The sequence below is a fragment of the Apteryx mantelli genome, chromosome 2 (assembly GCF_036417845.1).
Source record: "Apteryx mantelli isolate bAptMan1 chromosome 2, bAptMan1.hap1, whole genome shotgun sequence".
Classification (NCBI taxonomy): Eukaryota; Metazoa; Chordata; class Aves; order Apterygiformes; family Apterygidae; genus Apteryx; species Apteryx mantelli.
The window spans coordinates 14,219,723-14,246,338 of record NC_089979.1 but is presented as its reverse complement, the minus strand read 5'-3'; the positions used below and the strand labels follow the sequence as shown (position 1 = coordinate 14,246,338).

The window sequence follows — 26,616 nt, the reverse complement described above, 5'->3', positions numbered from 1 at the left end:
AATTTCTTAGAGAAAAATCCCTGGTGTCCTCTTCTAATTGATATATGTTCCCTTTGATATGTCTCAATATAAGCCACAGTTCTTATTTTCTTCTCTTTTGTGGAGAAAATTATTTTGTGTGTGTATTTAATAACTTGACAAGGTCTCCTCTGTTCCTCCCCACTGCCCAAAATCGAGTCTGCTTCACAGAATATATGTTTAAGCTTAATCACAAGTTAACAAAACTGATTAAAATGAAAAAGTCTAATGCTTAGTCCTTGGATAGAATTGGCAATATCATGTAATACTTACTAAGGTTTACAGAAGAAGATAAACTGATTATAGTGACTTTTATCATTAAAAAAAAAAAAAAAATCTTTCTCACCTCAGTGCTTATTGATATCTTCCTGTGCAGCCAACTTTTGACTGAATAAATTCTGCTGCTGCTATTTATGTAAAAATGAAACCATCTGGGCATTCGCTTTCTTTGAAAGTCCTCTCACTTGCTCTTCCTGTTCTCTCTATGGTGCTGATTTCACTTAGAAAAGGGATGGCCAGTAGTAGATGTGCAGATACTGTTCGTTCTGTCTCTGTCTGTAATATTTGCACTGCAGTCATATCTCTACTTCCAAGGCTAACTTCAAAGTGACTGGATGGACTAGTGCTAGCTGCCTAGCTTTGCTCCAGCTACTAGCGCCCGACCTTACTGTGGTATACCTACAGCTTGCCGTTGCCAGTGTTATTTGGTATCTGACAAAGTTCTTTGCTGTCGCGTTCAGGAAGGATATGAACAACTTCCTTTACAAAGCCTGAACCAGCAATTCTATCATTTTGTACTTTGTGGAATGTAAAGATATATATTTCTCTCTAAACATACACAAGACTACTCAGTGCTAAGGAGTAATAAGTGTTTTCAATCAAAGTGCACTGCATGCTAATTTGTAATATTAAACTCAGTGAGATTAATTCTTCCTTATTTTTACAATAGGTGGCAAAAAATTGCAGACTATCTATCAGCAGACTTTGTATCTTCAGATAATCTCAGGAATACTATTGATTTAGAAGAACTCTGGAGGGGAAAGATTCAGATATGGGAAAGAAAGGTAAAATAAGTACTTTTACTTGCAGTGACTTTTTAAAAGTCTATGTACGTTATTTGAAGCATTTCATGCTTTTAGCCAAATTTCTTTTTGACAACCTGTTTCTGAAAAATAATGTTTCTAAATATTTGGTGCTGCATTTCTGAGAAGTAGTGGGAGGAAGGGAGAAAAACTTGCTTTTTAGCGTGATGAAAGAACAAATGAGATCAAAGTATCTGGATTTGAATTTCAGAAATTCAGGCACCCTCTGAAATACTTGCCTTAACTTTTTGTTCAAAATCAGATTTCCCTATCTACCACAAATCATTATAATGCAGGTTTTTAAGTCGTTGTTGTAAGCGCACATCTAATGTTTCTGGAAAGACTGAAGGTTTTGTCACTGTGAAAAACATGTTTATGCTTTCAGTATTAAAGTCTTGGATGTAGTGCTTGGTTACCTAAACCTCATATTTTTATCTAATTTTATAGATCTGCTAAAATCAACTGTAATAGTAATTGTTAATAATACGTGTAACTGGCTGAAGAGAAATATTTTTTCTTATGTAAATTTTCACTCTTCATCCACTAGTTACAACAGTGAATTGAACATAGGATAAATAATGTCAGAGCAGTCTTGTTAGCACCACTTTTTATATCTGTTTCTTTTCACTATGTTTCCTCATTTTCCAGTTTGGATCAGAAGTCAGCTTTCCAGACTTCTGCATGAAGGGTATTTCAGCAAAGCCATTTAGCACTTCACATTTAAATTCCTGCTTTGCTGCTAAGAAGGAGCCAAGGAATACTGATACTTTGGCAGAAGTAAGTCTTACTCTTGATGTCTCTTTGAGCTACTATAATACACCTGATTTGCCTTCCTGAAAAAATTGATGATTAGGGGAATCTTAATTGAAATAGAAAATCAAGTATAAAAGTAATGCTTACATAATTGAGGAAGACTTGAGGAAGTCTTTACTATACATTGAGGAAGACTTCTTTTGTTCATATATAGGCAAAACAGGTCCTTAAAATTTGATATGTTTGTTCTTAAAAATGTTATATCAAAATGTCATTAAAGTTGAAGTTGAAAATTTGTGCAATCTTTACATTCAAAATATGTAATTTATTTATGAATTCTATATTTATCTGAACTTTTCTAGTTCATTTTAAAAGAACATTATTCAAAAGTTACTAATGCTGTTTATCTTTTCCGCTGGAAGTAGATCTTCGGTGGAAACTACAGAATTATAATTGATGAAAGCAAAAATCCATGTTATCAAAACTGACATCAGTTAAGAATATTATTTTCATTGTTAAAACATGCATGTTTTGGATTGCATTTGGCTGGTCCTGGTAGGGTGTTTTGTTTTGTTTTTCTCCTTTGAATTGGAATAAGAATTAGTCTGACACAGCTTGTTTAATGCACACGGTTGGCATTCTAGGATGTAAGTCTTTATTTAATAAGACTTACATACCTTCCCTGTATTTTTCTATGACTGTATTTAATATGGTACTGTGAAATCTTCCCCTCATATTCCTTTATACCTCTTTCAGATATACTTGCAAGACCAGTCCTTCCAACAAAACACTTGAACAAAGTTTACTGAGATAACATGTCATGTATAGTGCTGCCACTTATCAGTTTGATCTCTTTGCAGGTTTTTCATTACTATGGTCCTGCGTTAGAATTTTTGCAGGTGGTGATGCTTTCTGATCTGCCCTCCTATTTTATATCAGATCTGGAATTCGAGCTGTATCCTTTCTTAAGTATCTAATGATAATGGTCCCCAGCAGAAAGAAAACAATCAGGACGGTGCAGATAACACTGAAGGAGTACCAAGAATTGTCTTTCATTCCAGCTTGCTAAAATAAAGCCATACAGTGTTTCTTCACCACTAGATTTTGTATGTTGACATTTAAATTATGCTAACCAGCTATTTTTCATTTTATTGCCTGTGTAATTGATCTAATGATAGATACATTATTTGTGGGGAAAAATAGAGAAATTATTATGCTGGTGCTGTAAGTTTAAAAAATAATGCAAACCTTACTCACATTAGTGTATATAGTGTGCTTCACGGTAGAGAAACATTTTTTCCACAAATAATGTTTTTATTACATAGAAGCAAAATCTGCAGCAAAGTCTGGCAGAGGTTTTCTGTTTGGAGTTGTGTGTACTGCAGAGGTCTGAAGGTGCATTTGTATTGGTTCAGATCTATGTTTCTTGAGTCCTAGTCTTGGTGTGATGATTGGTAGCTAGGCTGTATGAGCCTCCTAGTATTTTTATATTAAATTGTCTGTTGATCCCTGACTATATTAAAGGTGTCAGCAATCTTGTATTTCATCATATCAAATTTCCAAAGTAAATGTACCACTTTGTCCAGAAAGTTAAGTTTAGTATATTTTATGGTACTTGAGTGTTACACGTTAGACACTTGCAGTCTTTATTTAAAACATGATTTATAAAATAGATATACATACAATTCTTCCTGAAGATGAGATTCCTTAAACTGTTCTGTTCAGGAGCCTGGCAAGAAAGAATATAAAGAAGGCATCTGTGCTGCTTCTTGACCAGATTTCTTCTCTCTCTGGGAAGGTATGACATCTTTTTATTCGAGCTTATCAGAAAAATGAAGACTTGTATATTGCTCTTAAAAGATACAGGAATAATATTTTAATACCTAATCTCTGAGGAAGTTCCTTTAATATTAAGTTCTAAAGCAAATTCTGTTTTTAATGGTGCGTGGTCCTAGCAATTTTTAGGTCCTAATAGTCTGTAAACCTGTTAAGCTTTTTCTTTACCTTAACGAAGTTTTGATCTCCTAAAATATCTTGGTACTTTGAATCCTATCCTGATATATATTTTGGTAATTTTCATAATTCAAACATTTCTTTAGCAAAAGGCAGGGCTGTATTCAGGTTATAAAATTTATCTCGGTAGTCTGAAGTGGTGAGCGTTTTTCCTTTCTTCCATTCTGATGTGGTATGTTCAAGTGGATAATAATCTTTTGCTTGGTGATTTGATCCAGTGGCTAATTTATGTTAAACTTGATGTTAAACTTTAAAAAAGTTATTTACATTGAATTTGAATTTTTCTTGTTTTAAATTCCAGGTGTTGGCTGTTCTTAGACCTCCCCTTTTCATGGGGAAAAAGAGCCTATGGGCATTTGGTACCTTTTCCATATATTTTTTTTCTTTCAATCTTATTTTATTGTCATAGCCGGATGTGAGACCTTTCGTTTGTTTCCGTATTAAAAGATCAAGGATCATGAATCTTTCTATACTATCAGATGTTATTTAAACCTGGGTAAAGCTTTGCTATCCCAGTCTGTCTTGTATGTCGTTTTGATCTGTATCATTGTCACACAATGTTTGAAAGAGACATTCCTTCAACTGGTTCCTTTTTACGTTCCTCCAGCTATCTATTAGCAGATTTGCATCACAGACACTCTGGCTTTTGTCAGTTGTAGCTAGAGTATTTTTGACTGCAGAAACAAATGTCACTCTGTCTGAAAAAATCCTGGCATTTTTAAAAAGCAGTTCCTTTTTAACTATCTCACTGTGGGGTTTGGTTTTGAGGGGGGTTGGTTGGGGTTTTTTTTGTTGTTGTTGTTGTTTTTTAATCTCCAAAGCTGTTTAGGGGTCTGTGTACCTTAGGTAGACATCACATTTGTAACATAACTACATTTAAAGGCAAAAAATCTAAATAAGGACAACTCATCTTAACGTGATTTTTTTGCTGTACTGCTACTTTTTACCCAGCTATGACAAAACCTTGTTACTTGCTGCTCTCCTGACAGTGTCCTAGAAGAATGGTTGTGTCCTTTGCTAAACGTCATGCTAAATAGCCCCTTGCTATCCCCAAAATATGGAAGAGCTGGTGATTTACCTGTGAGGATGGCCTTTATGCCCAGCCAAACTTTTCCATCTGCAATCTAAGGAACAGCTGGTAAATGCAGCTGTTGCCTTTACAATATGTATTAGTGTCCGGTACACCTTGAACTCCTCTGTCTCTGTAGCCTGATGCCTTTTTAAGTTTCTGTCAATTTGCAATTGCAGATGTTGGTCAAATTCTTTTGCAATTGACAATATTACGTTTTTCCTTAGGATGAGCCCTCCTAAGCTTGTATTTTGGATAAGAGTTTTTGAAACACCTACAAACCTATCTTTCTTTTCTTGGAATGATAGCATGATTATTTGTAGCTGCAATATTAGTTTGAAGGTGTTTTTTTTCTCAATGTTTAAGGCAATGCAGGCATGTTTATGAAAGATTTCTGATGTTTGTAAATAAACCCGTGCCAATCCAAACGGAGCCTGCAATGTGAAAATGATGATATAATTATAGTGCATAACTAAGGTTCTTTTAGTGTAGAATTGGAACTCCATTTTTCAGCCGTATGTTTAAAACTGTGGTTCCAGTCTTCAGCTTATTTAGGTTTTTAGTAGTTTTTTTTTCCTCCCCCCCAACTCCATTCTCTGTTATGCCTAATCAAAAAAGAAATAAGCCCTTTTTCTAAAACCATACCAAAAATATCTTTTGGAATAGTTTTATATTTGTCTATAGCTCCCATAATTTTCATTTTAAAAGAAGATATTGAACATTGGTCAAGTATCTTCTACAGTGTAAGAAATTGTATTTCTACTTGTTTAAAAAAAAAAAAAGACAAAACACATTTGCAGGCCACTTCTTAGAGTTTGCACATGTTGAATCAAATACGTTTTTAAAATTAAAATTTTTCCTAAAGGTTTGTTCTGTCTGTTGGAAACATTATACATTTGTAGTCTTTTCTAATAGCTGTAAAAAGTGTTTTATAACCTGAGATTCAAATACGTATGTATTTTTTTATTAGTAGTAATTATTGGCCTGAAATTTAAATATGAGCATAAACTTAGTCCAGTATCAGATTTTTTTGAGGAAGATAACATATAGGGGGGGAAAAACACGTTTTTCAAAAGAATGCAAAGTAGGTACTTCCAACTATTTCTTTGAATTATCTTTTCATTCTGGATGCTACTCTACAGAAGTATTTTTAGCCAGATTGTTGCAACATTTGGAGTAGAGACCTTTTTATGTATGAAATAGAAATTCAGCAATTAATTGTCTCTTTACTGGAGCAAAAACAAACACAGCTTTCACAGCATCTGTGCCAACTGATGTTCCATCTCAACTGATGTGAATGAAAAAAGTGTTGAGTAAAGATGTTTGTGTTTAATTGAAATACATTTGAAATAATGCCTAATCAGTAGCTCAAAAAATGAAATGTAGAGTAGCTTTCAGTAATATTGCATGTATTGTATTTGCTGTCATTATTTAGGTGGGAGCTTTATTTGCATTGCCATGTAATGTAAGCAATGTCCTGATCCCATCCCCTGCCCAACTGAGTACGAAGAAATGGAAGGAATATATGGCTAGAAAACCTAAGATCATTACTGGTAAGTAAGAAGACGATGACTGCAGGTGTATTTTATTCTGATTATATATTTTATATATATATATATTTTTTTTTAAATGAAATCAGGCAGTGATTGCAGTCTTCATTGGTTTTGGTGGATGCATTTCCAGCTATGCAGACTTGTTGCAAAGAAAAATTGAAAATAATGCAGTCAAATTATATGATGGTCATGGTTAACTCTAAGATCTAGGGAAATGATGCAGCTGTTTTAAACCATCTCTGTGTGCTGTCCTTCAGCTGAAGATCCAGCCTCCACATACCTTTCTAAAGATAGCTGCTTCTGCAGATGGAAAACCAGTGTGCTTCACTTTGGTGCTTCCCTTCTCACTTAAGCATTTCCAAAGGTTCTTGCACTTGCATTTGATTTCTGCCTCTTCCACAGCAGATGCAAAACATCAGGAAATGCTCGGTGCCTCCATTCCCCTGAGAACCAGTGTGCTTAACTTGTGATTGAAAATAGGCCTCTTCTTCTTCCTTATGGGCATCTGATAATGGCAGCCAACTCCTCTTAGACAGTGTACTAATAGTTAGAATTTTTATTCAGGACGTGAGAGAACAGAATCAGTGCGGACTGAAGGAGGTTGCATTGGATGGAGTTTCTTAGTCATCCAGTGTTTTAGGTCACATTATACTGAATGCTGCCCTGAAAGTGGAAACACTGCACGAGTAGTGACTGTGAGGTTCATAGGGACAGAAAAACATCAGGTTGGAAGGAGCTTGGTGACAGCTCAGTGCTTCCCTAGGACAGGATAAGACATAGGATTCTCCCTTATGTGATTTTTGTTTATGCAGTGGTTTTTGAATATATAATTCATGAAGATTCCGAGGAGCGGTGTCTTCTCCTGTTGGTTGCTGAAGATAGTGTTTGTAACAAGTATATAGATGAGGATTACTGGCAAAGACTGGTGGGTTTGGAGGTCTGGGGAGAGGCAATAAATTGAGAGGAATTGCAAAGAGCTGTGTAATTGAGGACAAGAAGCTTAATGGTATGGAGTGGGTGCTGGCAATATATAGATTCAAAATGATCTATGGGTGTTTGGAGGTGGCAGAGCGGAGAGGCTATGATTACAGAGATGGTGACATTACTAGCATTTCCACTGTACTGGAGAGGTGCTCCTGATGTAACTTATTTTAAAGCTGTTTTTCTGAAGGTGATTCACAGTTGTCTGCTGATGTTTCTAAGTTCCAGAAGTTGAACTGAAAGGAGAATCTTGCCGATATTATTTCTTGCTACAAGGCAATGGCTCTGGAGGATGTAAAGCAACCTTGATTCATTCAGCCAGTCAGATCAATGGAGTGGCTGCTCTTGCTGCGGTAAATGGGAAGCTGAAGACAAATACAGGAGAAACAGAATCAAGTAAGACTTATTTATTTATTTTAAAGTATCTGAAGGCAGGTAAATGCTACTAAAATTTATACATGCATCTTATTTATATTAATCTATGTTAGAAGGGAGAGAACAAGGAGGAACACTACATTTTGATGTATATCTTTGTGTTGTTTCTGCAGTATTTTTTCAAGCCTCTTGAATTTTTTAACATTGATAGAAATATTAATAAGAACCAATACTTTTACACAATTTACTACTACTTTATCTTTTAAAACAAATTCTTAAACTTATAGTCAGTCATTTCTCAAAACTGTCAGTAGGCAGTGCAAATGTTTTATTGTACAGGGAAATGCAGGTAATAGGCATGCAAATCAAATCTGCAAAGACTTAAAATTAAAAAATATATTGTTACAAAGACTGACTACCCAAAGCCTAAAATCTAATTGATTATCTATTGACAAATCTATTTCGTTGAAGTTTTAAAATAAAAACCTCAGGGCAAGCAAACAAGTGGAATTCCATGACTGTGTCTTGAGTTACCTGGTAGATGCCCATATTACTGTGGAGTGGTAGGATAAGAGCTAGCAGCTGGTCATCTGCTCCACCAGATAAGAGCATATATGTAGACAGTTTCCAGAGAATAGTTGTCCTGTTACAAGTACATGTACTAGCTAACTCTGCTAATTCATGTATTTCCTCTCAATAACACTGACAAAGAAAAAGAGCAGAATGACCTGCATACTCTCATTTCCTTATTATCAGAATAAATCTGTGTGGTATATGACTGACTGCTTACCATTTTACCTGATTAAAATCCCACTAGTAGGTTGTCAAGGACTTTCAGTCTTTTGGCAATATGTTGGGAGAGAATTTTTCTTTCCTGCTATCAAACTGGTGGTAATTTTACATTCTTTGAGTGTCAGTCATGTTAACTGTATTATCATATATTGGTTTTATATGCAAATTCAAAACTAATGGCAAAACTGGTATATCATCTATTCCAAGTTATCCCCTTGGTGTCTTAATTTAATTGTAATTTATTCTTTAAGATTAGCTGTATGCTGTATTGTTAAATTCTAGTTGTTTTTCCTTAATACGAAATTTGTATGTCTGCTGTGTTTGTGTCTTCTTGAAATCCACTTTCTAAGAAATAAGATGAATGACCTGGTATCGCTGCAGTCCTACGAGAAACTCTTGATAACAGATTTCTCCTCACCTATACAGGTTTTCGTATTGCAGACTTCATTGAGTCTCTTCCGCATTTCTGTGGAGAGCAGATTGTACAGAGAGAAGAGAAACTGTCTCATATCCAGGTGTCTGCCTTGAAGGAATATCTCAGTAAGTAATGGAGAAAACATGAGGTGTTCTCAAATTGGTATTAAAAAAAAGTCTTCATTTCAAATTGAATGTGATAGGTCACCCTACAAAACCCAGATAAACTGGTCAGTTTGTGAAGAAAAAAGGGGAGCTTTAAAAATGAAACTTTCTGCAATACAGCTGTGACAACATGTCAGATAATGGCTTTTAAATACTGAGGAAAAGAGAGGCTGAACTTTAGTTTAAGTTGATGAGGTTTGTTTCTTTTTTTTTGTTACAATAGTATGCTGAAGGCTTGAGTGTAGTTTCAGAATAATTATTCTGTAGTAGTTAACTCTTTCCCTGCTTTGTGATTTTTTTTTTTTTCTTTTTTGTGGTTTGTTTTTCAAACCTACTGCTGGATGCGCCTTCTACAAATACAAGAATTCCACCCTTTTGTTCTTCCCTCCAAAAATCTTAAACAGCAGAGGGCATGTATGCATCATAAATTTGTTGTTTCTGTGAATGGGTATCATCTTAGAGAATGAACTTTCAATCAGGTTTATAGATTTTCATTACTTTGCAAAGATTTTGGACACTGGTCATCCTGGATTTTTCAGTCTAAGTCTGTTGCTCAAAATGACTCAATTAAAACGAAAAATGCCTCTGAGAGACTGGCTGGATTATTGAAAATGGCGTACTATAAAACTAATTTAAGTGGCTTATCATTAACAGAATACCATCTTAATGAGAACAAGTTTTGTGCTCGTAGTCTTTTCCATTATTTTTTTCCCCATCACATTGCCTTAACTTACGGTCGTTCTCAGATTCCCACATGCTTTAAACCCTGAACTTAGGGCTGTCTTAGAGCTTAGGTTTTACTTTCAGTTATGGTTGATTCTCTCACCCAGTTCCATTAGGATAAAGACTGAATAGGAGCAGCTGGGGTTTGATAAATCATATCAGAATCATATGCTATAAAATCATATCAGAATTGCCTGACCATTGATGTTCTGACCAAAGAGCCTGGAACACACAGTCGGGTATCTTGGAGCCACACTCTTGTAATGGCAGTAGAAATAGTTACGGTGGGTGACGGTATCCTATAGCAGACTCTGTAGTGGAGCCTTTCATATTCAGGTTCAGCATGTCCAGATGTTTATCTTTGGGAGATTCAAACCTGGAAGTACTCAGAAATACACATAAAAAAAGACTTTAAAAAGGTGATTCACATGTAATTTCAGCCATTCTTACTGCTATGTGTTCTTACTTGCCTGTGGAATAAATCACCAACATCTTCCTCAAGGATACAATAGTAAGTGTCAAGTTAACTTGTTTTTCTTTAAGGAGGCTCCAGTTATTCTTAGCAGATGCAATAGCTTTTCTTTCTTTCTTTCTCTTTCCTTTTATAGAGAGAAAGGAATTGGCCAAGCAGCCTCCAGTTATTTCTACTGATGAGCTCAAAAACTTGTTAGTACTTACAAGAGAGTGTTTTTTGGAACTGTGCAATACTAATCTTCCTAAACCTGTTCTACAGAAAGTTGCCAATAAAACTAGATCATACACAGTGACTTCTGGTAAGTATCTTTATTTAAAAAATTCACTACTTAAGATCTTTCTTGATGTATTTTCATACCTATTGTCAATTCTTTACTAAAAGAATTGACCCAGACAAAAGAGGGAAAAAACTGGAAGAAAAATAAAATAGCTTTCTAGGTTTTTTTGCAAGCTGAAATTACCCTTGGCATTAACTATTGGCAATTTTTTTTTCTTGACAAAAAAATTGATACACAAAACACTTAGGATCACAGCACAAGGCAGATTTACCTATGGTGTTACTGTTTACTTCTACTATGGGTTACCAACTTTCTATTATAAGTATATAAACACTTCAGGAAAGCATGCATTCCCCCCCCCCGCCCCGCTCTCCTGTATTTCAAGGGAAATGTTAGCATACTTCTCATCTCTGTTGCTTGTATGTCCACTTGCTGTATGTCCAGTTTTCGTGAGTTAAGTCCTGTAAAGTTCGTGTGCATATATCTATGATTATAGTTTCTTGTATTATGGCAACACAGCTGTTGGGTAGAATCTCCTACATCCACCTTTGGGAAAGCTCTGACACATTGGTGAACTCGTCTGGTTGAACAACCAGTCTGTGTCTCCCAGCCAGAGAGACAGTCTTGCTCCAAACGTTTAGGTCTGTAGAAAACCCAGTAATGCCAGTACATCCTATTGAGTGACAATTTTAATTCATAAAGTTATGCTGCATGGGGCAAGGTTTCAAAATCTCTTCACGTTCAACAGAACAAGGTGGTTGGTATTTGCCTAATTCATCAAATTGCACTGCTAGCGTGATGTACCTGTTTTGTGTTTTGGTTTTGTGCTCCCCCCCCACAATATAAGCATTAGTCGTCTTTTCCTCCATCCCCTCCCCGCCCCAGCCAGCATTCGTTTCAATATGATGCATTGCAGCACAGTGGCTGATAGGGTTGCACTTAGCATTTTGGAAATGACTATCATGTCTGTCCTGGCACTTCGTGTGGTACCAGTGTACGTGAGCACAGTACAATAATGGTTGCTTATCTTTGCAACACCCTTTTCACCGTAGTTATTTTAGCATTCTTTTGCTAGTATCCACTCTCCCTTCCTCTGCTTTTGGAGTACTTAAAGGAATCTTGGAAACTATAGTTCATTACTTTAATTCTCTAGTGCTTTTCATGATTCTAGCAATGCCAAATGTGCTTTTGTGGATGTCTGCATGGTAGAACGCACTTCTTTTGATACCCTGTGGAGTTCTAAAAGTCTTGAGAGCCAGAAATCTGTTGTTGGTAGTGTAAATTCCTTTGCATTTAGAGACAAATTGTGTTTTGCTACTTGTGAGCAAACAATAATACTTTTGCTTTCACTGTGGATATTTTCTTGCAGATTCCGATTTAATGGAGCCAAATCCATTGGAGTGGCCAGAAAGACATGTTCTTCAGAATTTGGAAAACTTTGAAAAAAGTAAACAAAAAGTGAGGTAATGGTTAAATACTGTAGGCTTTTTCAGTTATGGGCATTAAGCATAACTCTAGAGGAATTGTGTATTTTGACAGACGTTTTGTAAACTGTTCTGAAATATATTGGTAGTCTTTCAGAGGAAACGTTGCTTAAGACTGATGCTAAGTTTCTGTTGGACTGTCAATTTCCAAGGGTGTTTTGGGATAACTTCCTGGTATTTAGATTAATATTGCTTTGAATTGTATTGACGAAACATAACTGAAAGTTAGCTTTGGAACTATGTTACTTTGAGCTATATTAAAGATGAAATGGCACTTCTAGGCTTCAGCCATACTAGAAAAACATGTAAAAGCTTTTCATGTGCACTGTGGTTATGATCTCTTTGTAGTTCCTAAATAGTCGGGACTAATACCAAGTCTCTCATAATTTTAAAGGAGGCGGATCTATTGGTTTCACGTTTGAAATGTATATTTGGTTTTGTTTTTCCTTCAGTGCTGTTTCTGTGAAACCTGTAGGCCTTCGTGTCAGTTAAGACAGCCTTTTGGTTTCTACCTAATTCTCACTTTGTATAAGACTTTAGTGGTCTGTTCTGGATCTTAACACATCTGATGACTGAGTTTTAAAGCCAAGTGTCTAACTTCTCTCTCTTTCTCTCTCTTTATCATTTCCATCCCATGTTTGTCTTTCAAATACCACAGTTGCCATGGCCTAGATGGGAGTTCTGCATGTCACAAATTCTCACATTAGATCTCTGCTTTCTCATGCCTTTTTTTTTTAAATAGTATTGACTTTTTCTTAAACAGGTAAAGTTTTTCCTTCTAAGTTTTGAAAAGCTTCCAAAAGGACCTTTCTATTTCATAGTCAGTTAATATTTATTTCATCCTATGCCGAACTGGTAACCTTCTGCTTATCCTGAATCGGAGTCCAGTGTGTTGCTTAGCAGTAGAGGAGAGAGAACTTTGCTGTACTTCATTGAAGACACTAGAAAATAGATTGGGGAATTGCATGCAATGGTGGTTTTATGGTTCCTTTGCTGCATATTGTAAGTCTTTATTTTATGGGAATTAATTTTTGATCTTAGAAGTCCATAAATAGAAAAAAAACAGGATGAATAATGTAGTTCCTATGTTGTATTTCATAACTAAGGTATAAAACGATAAAATTACTTTCTTCAGTGGGATGGTAGAGAATTTGCATCTAATATATTTAATCATCAGGTTTCATGTAAGTGTTCTCAAGTAACAATCTTATTCATTTTACTTTGGAAATAAGCTATGTTTAATTGCTGTGGACTAGCAGTGATTCTTTTTGTATGCAACAAAATTACTTCATTTAAAAAATAACAATTTTCTTAGATTTTTTTTTTTTTTCTCTTTTCCAGAGTTTCTATGTTTCCACATTCATCTGAGCAGTTACTGGGACATAAAGATGGCCAAAAGGAGTCACTGACATTGCTTGATGCTAAAGAGTTGCTGAAGTACTTCACACCTGAAGGGTTACCGGTTGGTGATCTTCAACCATTACAGATTCCCAAACGGTATGATTTCAGCATATTGAAAACACTACAGACTATACTCAGAACTGATGTACGAGATTACCAATAATGACTGAATGAGAGTCTCAGAATTGCCTAATTGGATTAGAGTTTGCAGCTAGTAATGTCCTTGCATCTCATGCCTGCCAGTGAAATCAACCCTTATGGTCTTTATCTCAGCCCAGCTGGTCTTGCTATTTAGCTCTTTCAGAGATTTGTCTTTGAAGAGAGGATGATTTTTTTTTTTTTGAGTACCCTTTGAAGGGAGTATGCATTTAAACAACCAAATAAAAGCTTGATTTGCAAAAGTGTGGAGCAGGCTTTTGCCATGACTGTGCTGCGAACTGCTGCCAGTATACGTGTCTGTTTACAAAGGACTGTTTCTACTGTAGTAGAATTTATTCTGGCAGAACTTCACTTTTATTGGTGTGACTCATTTCTTTCAGTGCAAGGGAGGTTAGATGAGAACCTAAGGCTTTATGCTTTAGCTGTGTTTGCCTCATGCCATACTGGCCCAGAATTTCTAGCAGTATTCTTAATTGCTAAAGTGCCCCTTGAAGGAAACTTGCCTGCTCTGACTGCGTTGCAAGAATCATCCTTAGAGTTTCTGCTGGTAAATGTTATTGTATTAACCACTGCATTTTCAGCAGCAAGATTGATATAAGAAGTTAATGGGCTAGTTTTCCGGATCTGAACTTTTTTGTTTCTTTGTTTTTTAAAGTCAGGCCCACTTGTACAACAGAGTCAGGTGGCATGTGTAGAATCAGAACCTGTACTGTTCATGGAGTGTGCTACTAGGTAAGCTTGAAAGTCTTTGCAGTCATTAGGGTTATATTTGTTCTTGACCTTTTTAGTGTTAAATAATGGAATTTATAAGGGAATTATTAGATTAGGGCAAATGATCCTTTTTTGAGCTTCATTATATGTAGTAAAGTAAGAGGACTTGTGAGAGCAAAAGGGTCTGTAGGATTTAGGTGATTTCTAAAAAATACTTACGGAACTTTTGAAACTAACTTCAAGATGTTCTGTGCGGAGAATTCAAGCAGGGTAGAAAATTTGCAGTAAAGATTGAGAGTCTTCTACAGAGTTGTTAGTTAATCAGTGCCAATGCCTTAGGATTATGGCTGTAATATAAAATGTTTTAATTCCAATTAGCTGTGTGAGAAGAAGTCAATAATTTGCTCACTACAAGCATTCTCTTAATCCCTGATTTTTCGGAAAGCTGCAGAGAAGCTGACTGTGTAGAGTATTTTGATTCTCTTGAATGGTTTGCTTCGAACTATAGTCCAGCGAAGCCTGAATTTGAAGGGGTTTTGCCCCAGTCTGCTTGGATTTTACCAATTATTACTAGAAAGAATGGTGATGAAACCTTTCACTTGAAGTGCTTTAAAGTAACAAGAATCTCTCTCATAATACTGTAAGAGATCTTGGATAGCTAAGGAAAGTATAAAGGTATTAGATAATAAAGCACACTAGATGTTTTTGCTTGAAGGCTGAAAGGTCTGCCAGTGACTTACCTTGAAAATATATATCTGGCTTGATCCAAGCAAGAATATTGAAATTGTTAGTACAATAAATACAAGAAATTGATTGGCTAAGAACTCCATTTGATCTGATGCCCTAAACTACTAAGCCAGCATGCCTGAAACTTAGTCTGGAGAATAATTACTTTTAACTGAGAAGGGTCCCAAACTGATGCTGGTTGAAAAGGTGAGAGCTGCTGGATTTTGCTGTTTTGTTCTGGACTTGCAGAACCTGATCCAGTTCTACACGTTCTCAGATGAACATCATTGAATTTGGTAAGGGCTTGGCTCAGGCTCTGTGCTACTAGTTCTCAGGTCTGCAAAATCAAAGTGCCAACTCTTTCAGAGGGAAGGATACCCCAAATCTTGGAGCTCCAGTTAATGAATCTCCCTGCATTTATAGCCTTTCTAGACAGCTAGTTTGCTATCTGGAAGATAGTGAGTCATTTCCTTTCCAGCATACCCCATGGCTTCTTACTGTTACATCCAGTAGTACTCTGTACTCCTAACTGCTCACCTTTCTTAGTAGGCTTTATCCGTAGCTTCTCTAGGATGATCAATAACTTTGCATATTAGATGTTCAGATACAGTGACTATAGACCCAAGGATTTTCCTGACTAACAGGAGGAAAAAAGAAGTTTGATATGAGACTGCTGAATTAGAGTAGTTTTCACTTGTTTTCCCTTTTCGAGCTTAACTAGAGGTTTGACAAATTAGAGTTTTGGCTGTCAGTCTTTTTAACAAACCATCTTGCTATATTCAGTGCCACATCTTTCCTGGAGGTTTTTCCCAGGTGATGCAGCAGTAATGGTGCAGAGACAGCATATGTGAAATGGCAAAACGTGGAACAATGTGCAAGTTCCAGATAGAGCTGCATACTGCTGTATCTTTTGCCTTCATCTCTTCCTCGCTTTAGAGGTAATTAGGATGTGACTATTCAGGGTACTCTAGGCTGTGGCAGCTAGTTCTCTCTGTCTTGTTATCACTTATTCTGTTGAAATACTTTCAAATATGCGATTTTATTGCAGAGAATTGCTAACTGGAATTCAAATATCACAGGAGGCAAGTGGTTAGTTTTGATACCTGTGAAAGGTAACTGTTAGGCCAGGAAGCAACTTGGAGCTGAAAGGAAGGACTTCACAGAAGGGTTGAGGTTGGAAGGGACCTCTGGAGATCATCTAGTCCAACCCCCCTGCTCAAGCAGGGTCACTTCACTGATAATAGGATTGGGAGATGGGAGGTCAATTCCTAGTTCCTCTCAGTTCACTCTGCTACTCAGCTGCCCAGCTGTGAAATGGGTAATGGTTGCCTGGCTTTATTTAAAATTATTTGGAGCAGTGACCGCTAACCTGGTCGAAACCTCTAATAGCTTCCAGAATAATAATAGCTCAGTAGATATTAGTTAAGTTGAACTTAAATTCTTACTTAAGTGAAGATTTAATTTCCCATTGGTACTGTACCCCAGGGGCCTTATGAGCTGCAAGACATGCTGTTTTGGTATTCCTGTGTCAAGACATTTGGTTTTGATTTATGGAAGTATAATTCATCCGGATTGGAACTATTTAAAAGCATGTATATTTTTTTTCTTTCAGTGAAAACGTTTTCCTTCTGACGCCAGAGCTTACTCCTCGGAAGCTCAGAGGTTTGCCTTTTGAAAAAGCAGCTGGATGCCATTATCATGGAGTTGAGTAAGTTCCCTGCCTTCTTTTCCCAAAAGTGTTTTCAGCTTCCAATCACGTTACAAGCAGAAACACTTAAAGCAATGTGAATGTTATTAATGGAAAACTTTAGGTATCCATTTCATTCATTGGAATAACTTTGCACATCCGTCCTCTCCCTTTCTTACCTTGATTTTCTTCATTGGTTTAAATATCAACACTCCTGCCTTGATGGTAATAACCCCCCCTGCTATAGCCATACTCAGTGTCTCTGAATTTTGTTTGGAATTGGGAGTGACAAGGGGAAGAGCATTCATTAGCACCTATCAAGTCACTATCAGTGAGGTGGTGGGAACTGGAGATACAGTGAAGGGAAGAAACCTAGAGTTGTCGAACCGGAGGATATTGTGGTGGGAGTATCATAGGGAGCATGTGGTCTTTGGGAGCAGCTGGTTTTTCTACCATGCAGTTGTGATTTGCTTCCATCTGGATAACTCCTGTATTTATATTTGGAATTAAAGTCTTGCCAACAAAACAGGAGTAACAGTTATGATTAAATCAAATTTCTGGAGTAATGAGCCTGTGCCAAACATTTGGATCTTGAGTTGCAAAGAGCAAGCAATTGCAGTTAGAGTGAGTAACATGATGGTTTCACCTCTAAAGATAAAAATCATTTTCATCTTTGTAGGGAGAATGATTACTCAGGAGACTGAGAATTTAAATAAGGAAAATTAAGTACCTTGAAATTCGTAAGTTAAGAGAATTTAGTCTTATCAGATAATGAATTTATTTCTAGTGGAAAGTCTTAATCAGCTGTAGAAATGGATTCTGCAGTCTGTTATAAGAAAAGTGATTTCTCGCTGAATATGAAAATACTTTGAGGAAAGTGGAGAAATCAGATCTAGCAATTTAATGAAATACCACGTTAGTAGACAGAAAGAGTATGCCCAGAGTTCCCAAGAGTAGGTAACATTGGTAAGTTGTTTGGAGGGTGGGCTGAAAGAAGTCTCATATTGCCTGTTCAGAATGCTTGTTGAGAAATGGATGGAATAATATTGGATAATGCTGTTGACCTTTCCTGCACTAGAGGTAATTTAAGTGACCAGGAGATGAAACACTGGGCTCTCGCAAGGAACCTTGGAAATTATTTACACAACAAAAAAGTTAACATGCATGTTATATTGTTTTAATCTCATCATGTTTCACTGCGTTAGCACTGTTCTTTTGTTCTTCTTAAATCTGAATATGAAATTATTATATAAAAATGTGAATTTGCTCTCCTTTTAAAAGAAAAGTTGCAATCATAGATTCATGTGGAGCTCCACCAGATTTAATGCAGTGTCCTATTTTGACTTGGTTGATTTAAGCCACTTAATCTTTGTAATCGATAGGAAGCTGAAAAGCTAGTGAAGTCTGTGCTTGTTCAGTGCACGCTCTTGTATGTTTGGCATTTAAAAAAGCAGGACTTCCTCATATAGTGGTGCTTATCTTGGACGAGGTTGAAGTTTGCATTTCCAAAGAGTGCAGTTAGTGAAGAATCTGTACTACACAGCACTTAGAATGCTTACCAGGCCCTATTTTCCTTGTACTTACGTTTACTTAATATAATCTCACAGCAACCTAGTTTTCGGCACAGCTGGGCTCTTCCTAAAATTATGTCAGTATCATTGCATTTTGGGATTCCTGGAGCACTTGTACCTGTTACTTTTGACTAGGAAAACTACTTTCTTCCTTTCAGTAAATGCAGATGACTTAGCTTCCAGGTGTACGTTATATAGATCGATATGGTCAAGTGATAGAGTAGAAATAGAGATACAGAGGACAGAGTAGATGAAGAGAAGTCTTTGTTAGGTTTCAGATTTCTTTCAAGTGTGTTGGATGTCTCCCAGGAAAAAAAATGAGGCATATAGCATAATCACACTATCATATTATGCAGCATTATTTTATATACAGTATCTTGTATTTTCTGGGTCTCAAAATTTTGATGGATGCTTGCAAAGTCTGAGATCTGAAGATACTGAATCCACAGTGCATTGGGTTCTTCTTCACATGTTTGGGCTCAGAAATGTTCTCGTAACTGTTTTGTCAGACTGTCACACTGTTTAGCAGTTAACAGAGAGTAACATTTGCAAAGTGTGGACGGAATGTGAAAAACTTTCAACAAAATATAAAATAAAGAGCTTGGTAATATAAATGTGACAGGGGGCTGATTATAAGGAGCAAAAAGAATCCATTGTTAGTATCTGACGAGTGAGTCTGTGTATTGTTCGAAGAAAACAGTCTGTTAATGTCCATGAAAATTTCATTTGTGACAGCACAGGGTAAAGACGTACAAATATTTAGTATATAATTTATCTTATATGTTGGAGTTGCACTTGAATGTAGCTAAGTCAATCAGGTGTGGGTTAATTTACTGGGCAATATTTAAGGTATCTTTCAGAACAATACTTCAGTTCAAACAAGAAAGTTTTGGAGACTATACCATAGTCAAAAATAAGTTGTTCCATTTTTCTAATTGTAATAAATCAGACTTTTCTCACAGACTTCTCACAAATTTCAATTTTAGGTATTGTCTAGATAACAGAAAAGCTTTAGAGAGAGATGTGGGATATGCTGAACTTCAAACTCGTCTTATTCGATATGAAACTCAGACTACTTGCACCAAAGAGTGCTGCCCTGTACCAGTTGTCCTGAGCCCTCTGCCGTCTCCTGCAGTCCTCTCGGAGCCTGGAAGTGTCCCTGATGGAGAATCTTTACAAAGCGAATTCAGAACGGAGGCATCAAGGCTAAAACGCAGATCAAAAGACTTGGATTGCTTTTATCCCAAGAAGAGGTAATGCACTGAATAAAATAAATCTTTAGCGTGAAATATTTCCGTAGTCTCTTGTGAAATGCATCTTTCCTTTCATCTTGAAATCTTTTTAGGCAAAGCTATCTTGACAAATGTTCCAGTTGTTTAATCCTCTTCTGTAAGTTCATTTTTCCTCCAGTGTGACCTCCCATTGAGAGTATTAGATTAATCAAAACCATGCCACACAGGCACCTTTTTTTTTTTTTTTTTTAAAGATTTGGGGTTGTATTTCGCAAAAAGTGCTGCTTGCCTTTTGCAGGATGACAGATAGCCTTATCTAGGACCAAAACTGTCAGAGCTGTTGCAATACAAATAAACAACTAGAAGTTTAGAAAGCTGAGTACTGTACAAACAGAATAATTGAATTCCTAATCCAAGGACTTCTGGTATAAAATGACCCACCAAAATCCAAACTCCTTCAGTTGTCAGAGTTGTTTATTTCTTTTCTGAAAAACTCATTTTTAAGACCTCCCTTTGTACCATATCCTCACTCTTGGAATGCAAACTCTTTGCGTCAATAAAAAATAACTGCCATATAATATACAAATATTACTTCTAAATGCACTTCTTATGGTAGTACTTTGCTTTCCCTTCCCTCCTGATGTTTGGTAGGTACCCTTTGCAATCTAATCACCAGTGTGCTACAGTAAACCTTTCTAGCAGGGATATTATTCTGGGAATATCTTATCTTTTGGAACTTACTGAATAGTTAGAAGAGAAGATGTGATTGTGTTTAGCACTTCATACAATTGGTGTTTCAGAATTACTAACACTCTTACTCTTAAAGGATCAAATAGTGCAAGGTTTCAGTAGCATTGCAACTTTCAAGTTCCCTTGGATAACGATTAAAAAAAGTTGTGGAGTTCCTATAGGGCCAAAAGAAATTGGGTAGTTTCAAGAAGTTGTGTCTTAATCCTGAGATTGGAGTCCAGCAAACTTGGCTTTTCCCTGTCTAGGGAAATCTCCGTAAGCAAAATCATTCCTTCTTCCAAAGAGTTTCTCTTCCTAGTTGTCTAACTTATTCAGTTTTTCTAGAGTATTTTAATCGGAGATACAATGGATTTGAGTGTCGGAGACCAAATCCAACAGCGAAGTGTTCTCCTAATTGGAAGAAAGTTGCATTAATAGAATCCTGTCTGCCATTTTCAGATTCTATTTGTTTGCAAGCATGTAGAATACTTAATACTTTTAGCAATTATTTAGCAGCCTCTAAAGCAGAAGCAAAGCACTAATACATTTTTGTTTTTTACTTTTTTTTTTATATTTACTTTTTTTTTCCTCCAGGCTAACCAAATCTGAGAGCACAGACTCTCTCCTTTCTCAGGCAAGCAGTAGTAGTGGAAATCACTGTTCAGTTGCAGTAACAAGGAAGCGCTCAGAAAGATCAGTTTCTTTAGCTTCGGTGCCATTGAAACAGTCCTGTCAAGCCCAGAAAGTAGCCCCAAAGGCTGGCTCAGCAAGTCGAATAAACGCAACAGAAGCTGAGACTTCAAAGCCAGCTAAGGAATCGAGATCTCAGAAACATACAAGGGTAAAGACTTATTTTGTTTGCTTCATGCTCTAAACATGTCTATTTAACTTCTTTTCCATGTGTGAATTGACCTTTTTTTTTTTTTTTTTTTTTTTAACCAAAATGAGGACTGAATGTTCTCTCTGCGTTATTATTAAATTTCATTCTGTTCACTTCTGTAAGTGAGTCCTGAAGGCATCGAGGAGAGTTTTCCAAAAGTAGGAAGTGAAAAAGCCTATAAGAAATAATTATATGGTGCCCAGGGAAGTTAGGCTGAGAGAGATAACAAATAGGAATAAAAAGGGCAGGAATAAATATTAATGAGTAGGTATTACAAAATGTAGAAAATTTATATTAAACCTAAAGACATCAAAGAAACATCTATGCTGGAAAGACAAAGACATTGCAGAAGAACAGGACTATTTTGTGAATGAAAAGATATTCCAGTAGTTGTATACGTCCATTAATACAACATTTGAATACTTTGATGCAATAATGTTTAATTAATAGCTGTTTTTACATCTAGAAGGAGGATAATGTCTTTATAATGACAGCTGTGATCGGCAACAAAATTAATGTTTTAGAAAAACTTAGTTGTTGTATTAGATGGTCTGAAATTAAGTTTTGCAGGTTGTTACCTGGCTGCCGTGAGGGCTTTTGACAATTTTGCTTTGTATCCCAAGGAAAAATTGCAGAATTTGAGAACCTTGTAAGCAGAGCATTGTAAGCAAGCAGCTGAAGGAGATATGCTTAGATTTTCCCGTAAAGTATAAAAAGGGCATTTTCCTATAAACGATACTCATGCATACTTTGCACATGTGATAAGTCGGGATGACCTGAGTAAGCATAAAGTGGTGAGAATTATTCAGATCTACGGTAAAGTTCCAGCGACTCTGATATGAAAAATGTCAGAGTAAACTGTTTGATCTGATTCTAGTGTCTGAACTTCTTTTTTTAATATGGATGTAGCAAACAGGAAAATATCAATATAAAGGAAAGTAGCATATATAGTATTTCGGGAAAGAGAAAACCTAAAACACTGCAGAAATTTTTCTGTCTTCAAAGCCCCATGTGAATATTCACTGGTATTGCTGTGACTTCTACGCATTTTCTTAATTTTTGAGATGAAGGAAGTGGAAATAGATTGTAAAATAACTCTGCCCAGATTTCTCCAGCGGATTAATGGCAGAGGCACGGAGGCAAGATCAAACTTCAGGATTTTTTTTCCCCTCAGTCCTCTCAATGTATTATAACACCCATCTTCTTAACACTTACTGTGGGGCAAAGATAAAGAAAACAAGTGTGACTTTGTTTTTCATTGCCAGTAATTGGGATCAACTTTTGAGTGTGTTTCTGTTGTTTCCAAGATGCTGAAAGAGGTGGTGGCCAAAACTCTTGAAAAACATGGAATTGCAGAGGCTCACAAGTGCTTTGCATCGTGCAGCCAGCGTCTATTTGAGATATCCAAGTTCTACCTAAAGGTAACCAGAAGACATGGTCTCACAGCTGTTTATATGCTTAATTAAGTGAATCCATTGCTCAGTATAACCAGAGATTGACTGTAGGATGTTCAGACTTGGTTATGCTAATATTTCCTAGTTATGAGTTAGTAACATGTTTAGAAGTAGAATGTCTGGAAAAACCTTTGACTTGTAATCAAATGCAGAAGCTATTTTTACAGGGTATTTTGTTTGTTTGTTTAGGGGTTTAAACCTGATAAAGCTGTGGTCTTTTATGTGAGGTAACATGTTAAAGCAGTGGTCTGTTAGGTAAGGTCATGCTTATACTGTAATTGCTCTCTTAGCTGCTGTAGTTATCTGGCAGCACCATGTGGAATTGTATCAGCCTCATTTTTAGGAGGAGATGAGAAACAATTCTTTCAGCAATACCTAAGAGACTTTGTAAGTCAATATTTGAACCGAGGTTACTTAGTCTGGGCACAAAATTGAATAAAAATGCAGTATGGGAGTTTAACAAGCTATTACTCAGGAGCTGAGCTGCTGTTTCTTTCATTTGCATGCATTTAGCCTACCACCATTTGTGAACTAACTCAGTTTAGCTTGAACTTCAGTAAAGGTGATTTAAGTTAAATGAAGTTGCTCTGCATTTGAAGAGGACTGAAAGCTCACACAGACAGTTATAGCAGCTTTCTGATGAGCAGCAACTTCTTAAATAATTAGAACTCAATGTTCAGTCATTCTGTGAGCACTTCTAAAATCTCCCTGAAATATGCCCTGGAGGAAAATCTCCTAATCCAAAGTCAAAAAAACCTGTGTAGGGCTAAGAGTGATTAGGGGAAATCAGATGGCTTCCTGGTCCCACTGCGACTTGGAGAGCAGAGGAAGAGTGCTGCAGTGATCTCGTCTTGCAGCTCCAAATCTGCAAGAGCTCTTTGACTCCTTATCTGTGCAGCAGATCCTGTGCAGCTTCGGAAGTCCAGTATTGTAGCTATTGTTTTCCTTTGGAGACAAGTAGCAAATGAATGTCCTTAGTTTTCCTTTCTCCTTATGCAATGTTTTTACGTGCTTAATTAGTTTATTAGAGTGGATTAGTGTGGGAAAACTGGGCTCCGGAACAGACAAGCCATTCTAGGCTTTTCCTTTCTGCATTGATTTTTTTTTTTTTTTTTTTCCCCCCTCCAAGTTCTTCTGTCTATTCTAGGCCTGAATTCTGTGTTGCAGTGTAAGGGCCCAGCTGATTTCCATGTTTATATAGAATTAAGATTTCAATCAAGACCATAAGAATTTTAAAGGTCATTTGAAGAACGTGAGGGGAGGGAAGCCTTTATGGAAGTGTGCGAAAGGTTGGGAAAAGTGGCTCAATCCCACTGTTGAATACTAGGCTTGAGCTGCTTTTGGGAAAGATGAAGCACAATTGGAGTGGATTTAGATTTTTTTCTTTAAAACAAAATCAAAAATCAAATAATTCTATTTCTGTGCTTCTGGGAAAGATGATAAAAGGATATGTACCCCCAGGTAACTAGTGCTTTTATCATCCGACTAGAGTGAACATATGAGTGTCCTAATCTCTGTGGCTTTGTGCTTCATATTTAGGATCTGAAAACTTCTAGAGGACTTCTTGATGAAATGAAGAAAACGGCAAATAACAATGCTAAACAGGTAACAGTGATTTGGAAAGATGCTCCTATAACTAGCTGAGGCTAAAGGCGTGTGCTGCTACTTGGTGTAGGATGGTTTGGTCCACAGTTTTAGGAGATGAACAGAAACATTCCTTTGGCTGTCGTCTTATTTCACTTCTGTAATCTCACTAAAACTTTCTCGATCAGTAGTCCCATGGCAAAACTTCCAGTTGCACACGCTGACGTTTTAGGAAGTGTTGTAGTTATAGCTGGCAGCGTGATGTGGCACAGTGAGAGATGTAAATGAAGAAAATAAACTTTTCCACATCACTGAAAAAATGCATATGAGATTATTCTTTGAGAGGAATCTGGACCATTTGGGAATTCTCCTTTCCCTGCGTTCAAGGAAAAGACATTTCAAAGGTCAGGAAGCAACAAAGGGATCTGTAAAAGGAAATACATTTCTTCAAAGAAGCAGTGTAAAATTTAGTAATTTTAAGCTTGGAAATACCTGTAAACAAAAGCCAAAAGAGAAATCAAGTGAGCTTATTTCTGTGTAGGGACTTCGGTGAACGTTAGCATAGAGGACATACCAGGAGTAATAAGTACTCCTGTCCTCCAGAAATCAAGCAACTCTGCTTTAAATTCTGGAAAACACACTGAAGTAACTGCATGATGAAAAGAGTGTTTTGGATTTTTACAGTATAGTCTTCAAAGTTATAAATCAAATGCAAGCATTTGAACTAGGCTAGTTAAATACAAATCCTTCAAACTCTTAAGGAAAAGTGCTAGAACCCTACTCATGTTATTCTGTCAGAGTAGTATTTATTGTGTTCTGCGCCATGTTCCCCTGTGAACTGGTTCCTACAGATCGTAAGGACTCAAAAGCTACGTAGGTTTTCAGGTTTGGTGTTGAACTGGGGTGTTGGTGTGCTGTTTCTCCCCACCGTATTTGTCTGTGAAAACCAGCTGGTAGTTTTATGTATGAACGTTATTTCTTTTGGCAGAGAGATATTAAAACTGAGGATCTTCAAAGTTGGCCAACTCTCTCTGTGTTAGAGAATACTTTGAAAAGTACCTTATGAAAATTCTGATTGCCCAGCACTCATCCGTGGTCTGAACAACCAGCCAGGTTGGGGAACAACAATAACAATGGTGGCAGATACAACACTGTGAAAACAATCCTTTCCCTTATCACTCAAAGATTTTTTCTGATGGAAACGCCAGCTATCTAGCATTGTGTGTGTACCTTGCTGCTAGTACCTGGAGAGTGGGGTGAAGTAGCTCAATTCAAGGGATCTAAAAATGCCTTTTTCTAAAGACAAGGCATTCTGTAGGATTAAATACAATTTTCTGGTAGCACTGCATCTGCTGTTTGTTTATTAACACTCTTTCTTCTTTTGAATGGATTATCTTTTAATTCCTGGCAGAGTAAAGGCTATGCAGATCGAGAAAGAATTGCTGAAGTACATTACATGTTCTTAATTTCCTTCCAGAACGGGAGTTATTTTGATAATTCATTTTCTCATTTATTTTCTTAGGTGATCGAGTGGGTTTTGGAGAAGACTGGCAATTAGAGATACTGAACAGATGCTATTCACAGCTTCCTGGAAACTTCAGAAGCAGAGCACTTCCCACTGTATGAAAACACTATACTGGATGACAGGCAGGCATGTGTGTGCATGTGTGCACGTGCGCACGCACACACACACACACACTCTTGAAGGATGTTGGTTAGGGTAATTATGTAGATTTAATTCTCGAGCAAAGTAGCATGTTTTGAGTTGTCATACTGAAAACTTTTAAATTAAAACTCAAAATAGTTTTTTATATGCATATTTATTATGTTTCATTGTTAAAAGGAATGCAGACTGATCTGATTTTTTATAAAACTTTGTACATTTTTTAACAAGGATTTGTTACTGACATGAGTAAAAAAAAGGCTGTATTTAACTGTAATGACAGGCTATTTTACCTTTTTGCACAAAAAGGCCTCTATTCTATTTACAATTACTTGCTGTTTTATAAATAAACTGAACAAAACTGTTTACAGAGTAGACCTTTTGTAGTGTAAATGACAAGCGTTCCTATTTGTTCTGCAGGTGAATACAAATAGAATTGAAGTCACAATTATCTTTCTGTGTCATAATACATGAATAAAAACAAGCATGTCTTTCACAACCTGCTGCAACCTCCCATTAAAGGATGATTGTGTGAAGGGCAGTATAAGCTGAATTTCTGGCATAATTTCATGCATTCTCTTTGCAACACTCTTTAGAAACAGTTCTGCAAGGGGGGGAATAATCAAAACGATAGTAGTAATGATG

The 26,616-nt window shown here is 36.6% G+C and overlaps 1 protein-coding gene across 1 annotated transcript in view; it reads left to right on the top strand.

Annotated features, from left to right (window-relative positions):
• MTBP (MDM2 binding protein) overlaps nucleotides 1-26,337 on the top strand; it is a 31,217-nt gene extending 4,880 nt beyond the window's left edge. The window contains exons 7-22 of the mRNA XM_067290206.1: nucleotides 968-1,082; nucleotides 1,749-1,877; nucleotides 2,714-2,808; nucleotides 3,579-3,651; nucleotides 6,371-6,488; nucleotides 7,692-7,865; nucleotides 9,063-9,176; nucleotides 10,547-10,711; nucleotides 12,060-12,153; nucleotides 13,516-13,671; nucleotides 16,784-16,879; nucleotides 19,416-19,682; nucleotides 20,985-21,231; nucleotides 22,578-22,691; nucleotides 24,264-24,329; nucleotides 25,831-26,337. Coding sequence (XP_067146307.1) covers nucleotides 968-1,082; nucleotides 1,749-1,877; nucleotides 2,714-2,808; nucleotides 3,579-3,651; nucleotides 6,371-6,488; nucleotides 7,692-7,865; nucleotides 9,063-9,176; nucleotides 10,547-10,711; nucleotides 12,060-12,153; nucleotides 13,516-13,671; nucleotides 16,784-16,879; nucleotides 19,416-19,682; nucleotides 20,985-21,231; nucleotides 22,578-22,691; nucleotides 24,264-24,329; nucleotides 25,831-25,866 — 2,059 coding nt within the window. The 3' untranslated portion in view covers nucleotides 25,867-26,337. The remainder of the gene's footprint in view (nucleotides 1-967; nucleotides 1,083-1,748; nucleotides 1,878-2,713; nucleotides 2,809-3,578; nucleotides 3,652-6,370; nucleotides 6,489-7,691; nucleotides 7,866-9,062; nucleotides 9,177-10,546; nucleotides 10,712-12,059; nucleotides 12,154-13,515; nucleotides 13,672-16,783; nucleotides 16,880-19,415; nucleotides 19,683-20,984; nucleotides 21,232-22,577; nucleotides 22,692-24,263; nucleotides 24,330-25,830) is intronic.
• Nucleotides 26,338-26,616: the final 279 nt, after the last annotated feature.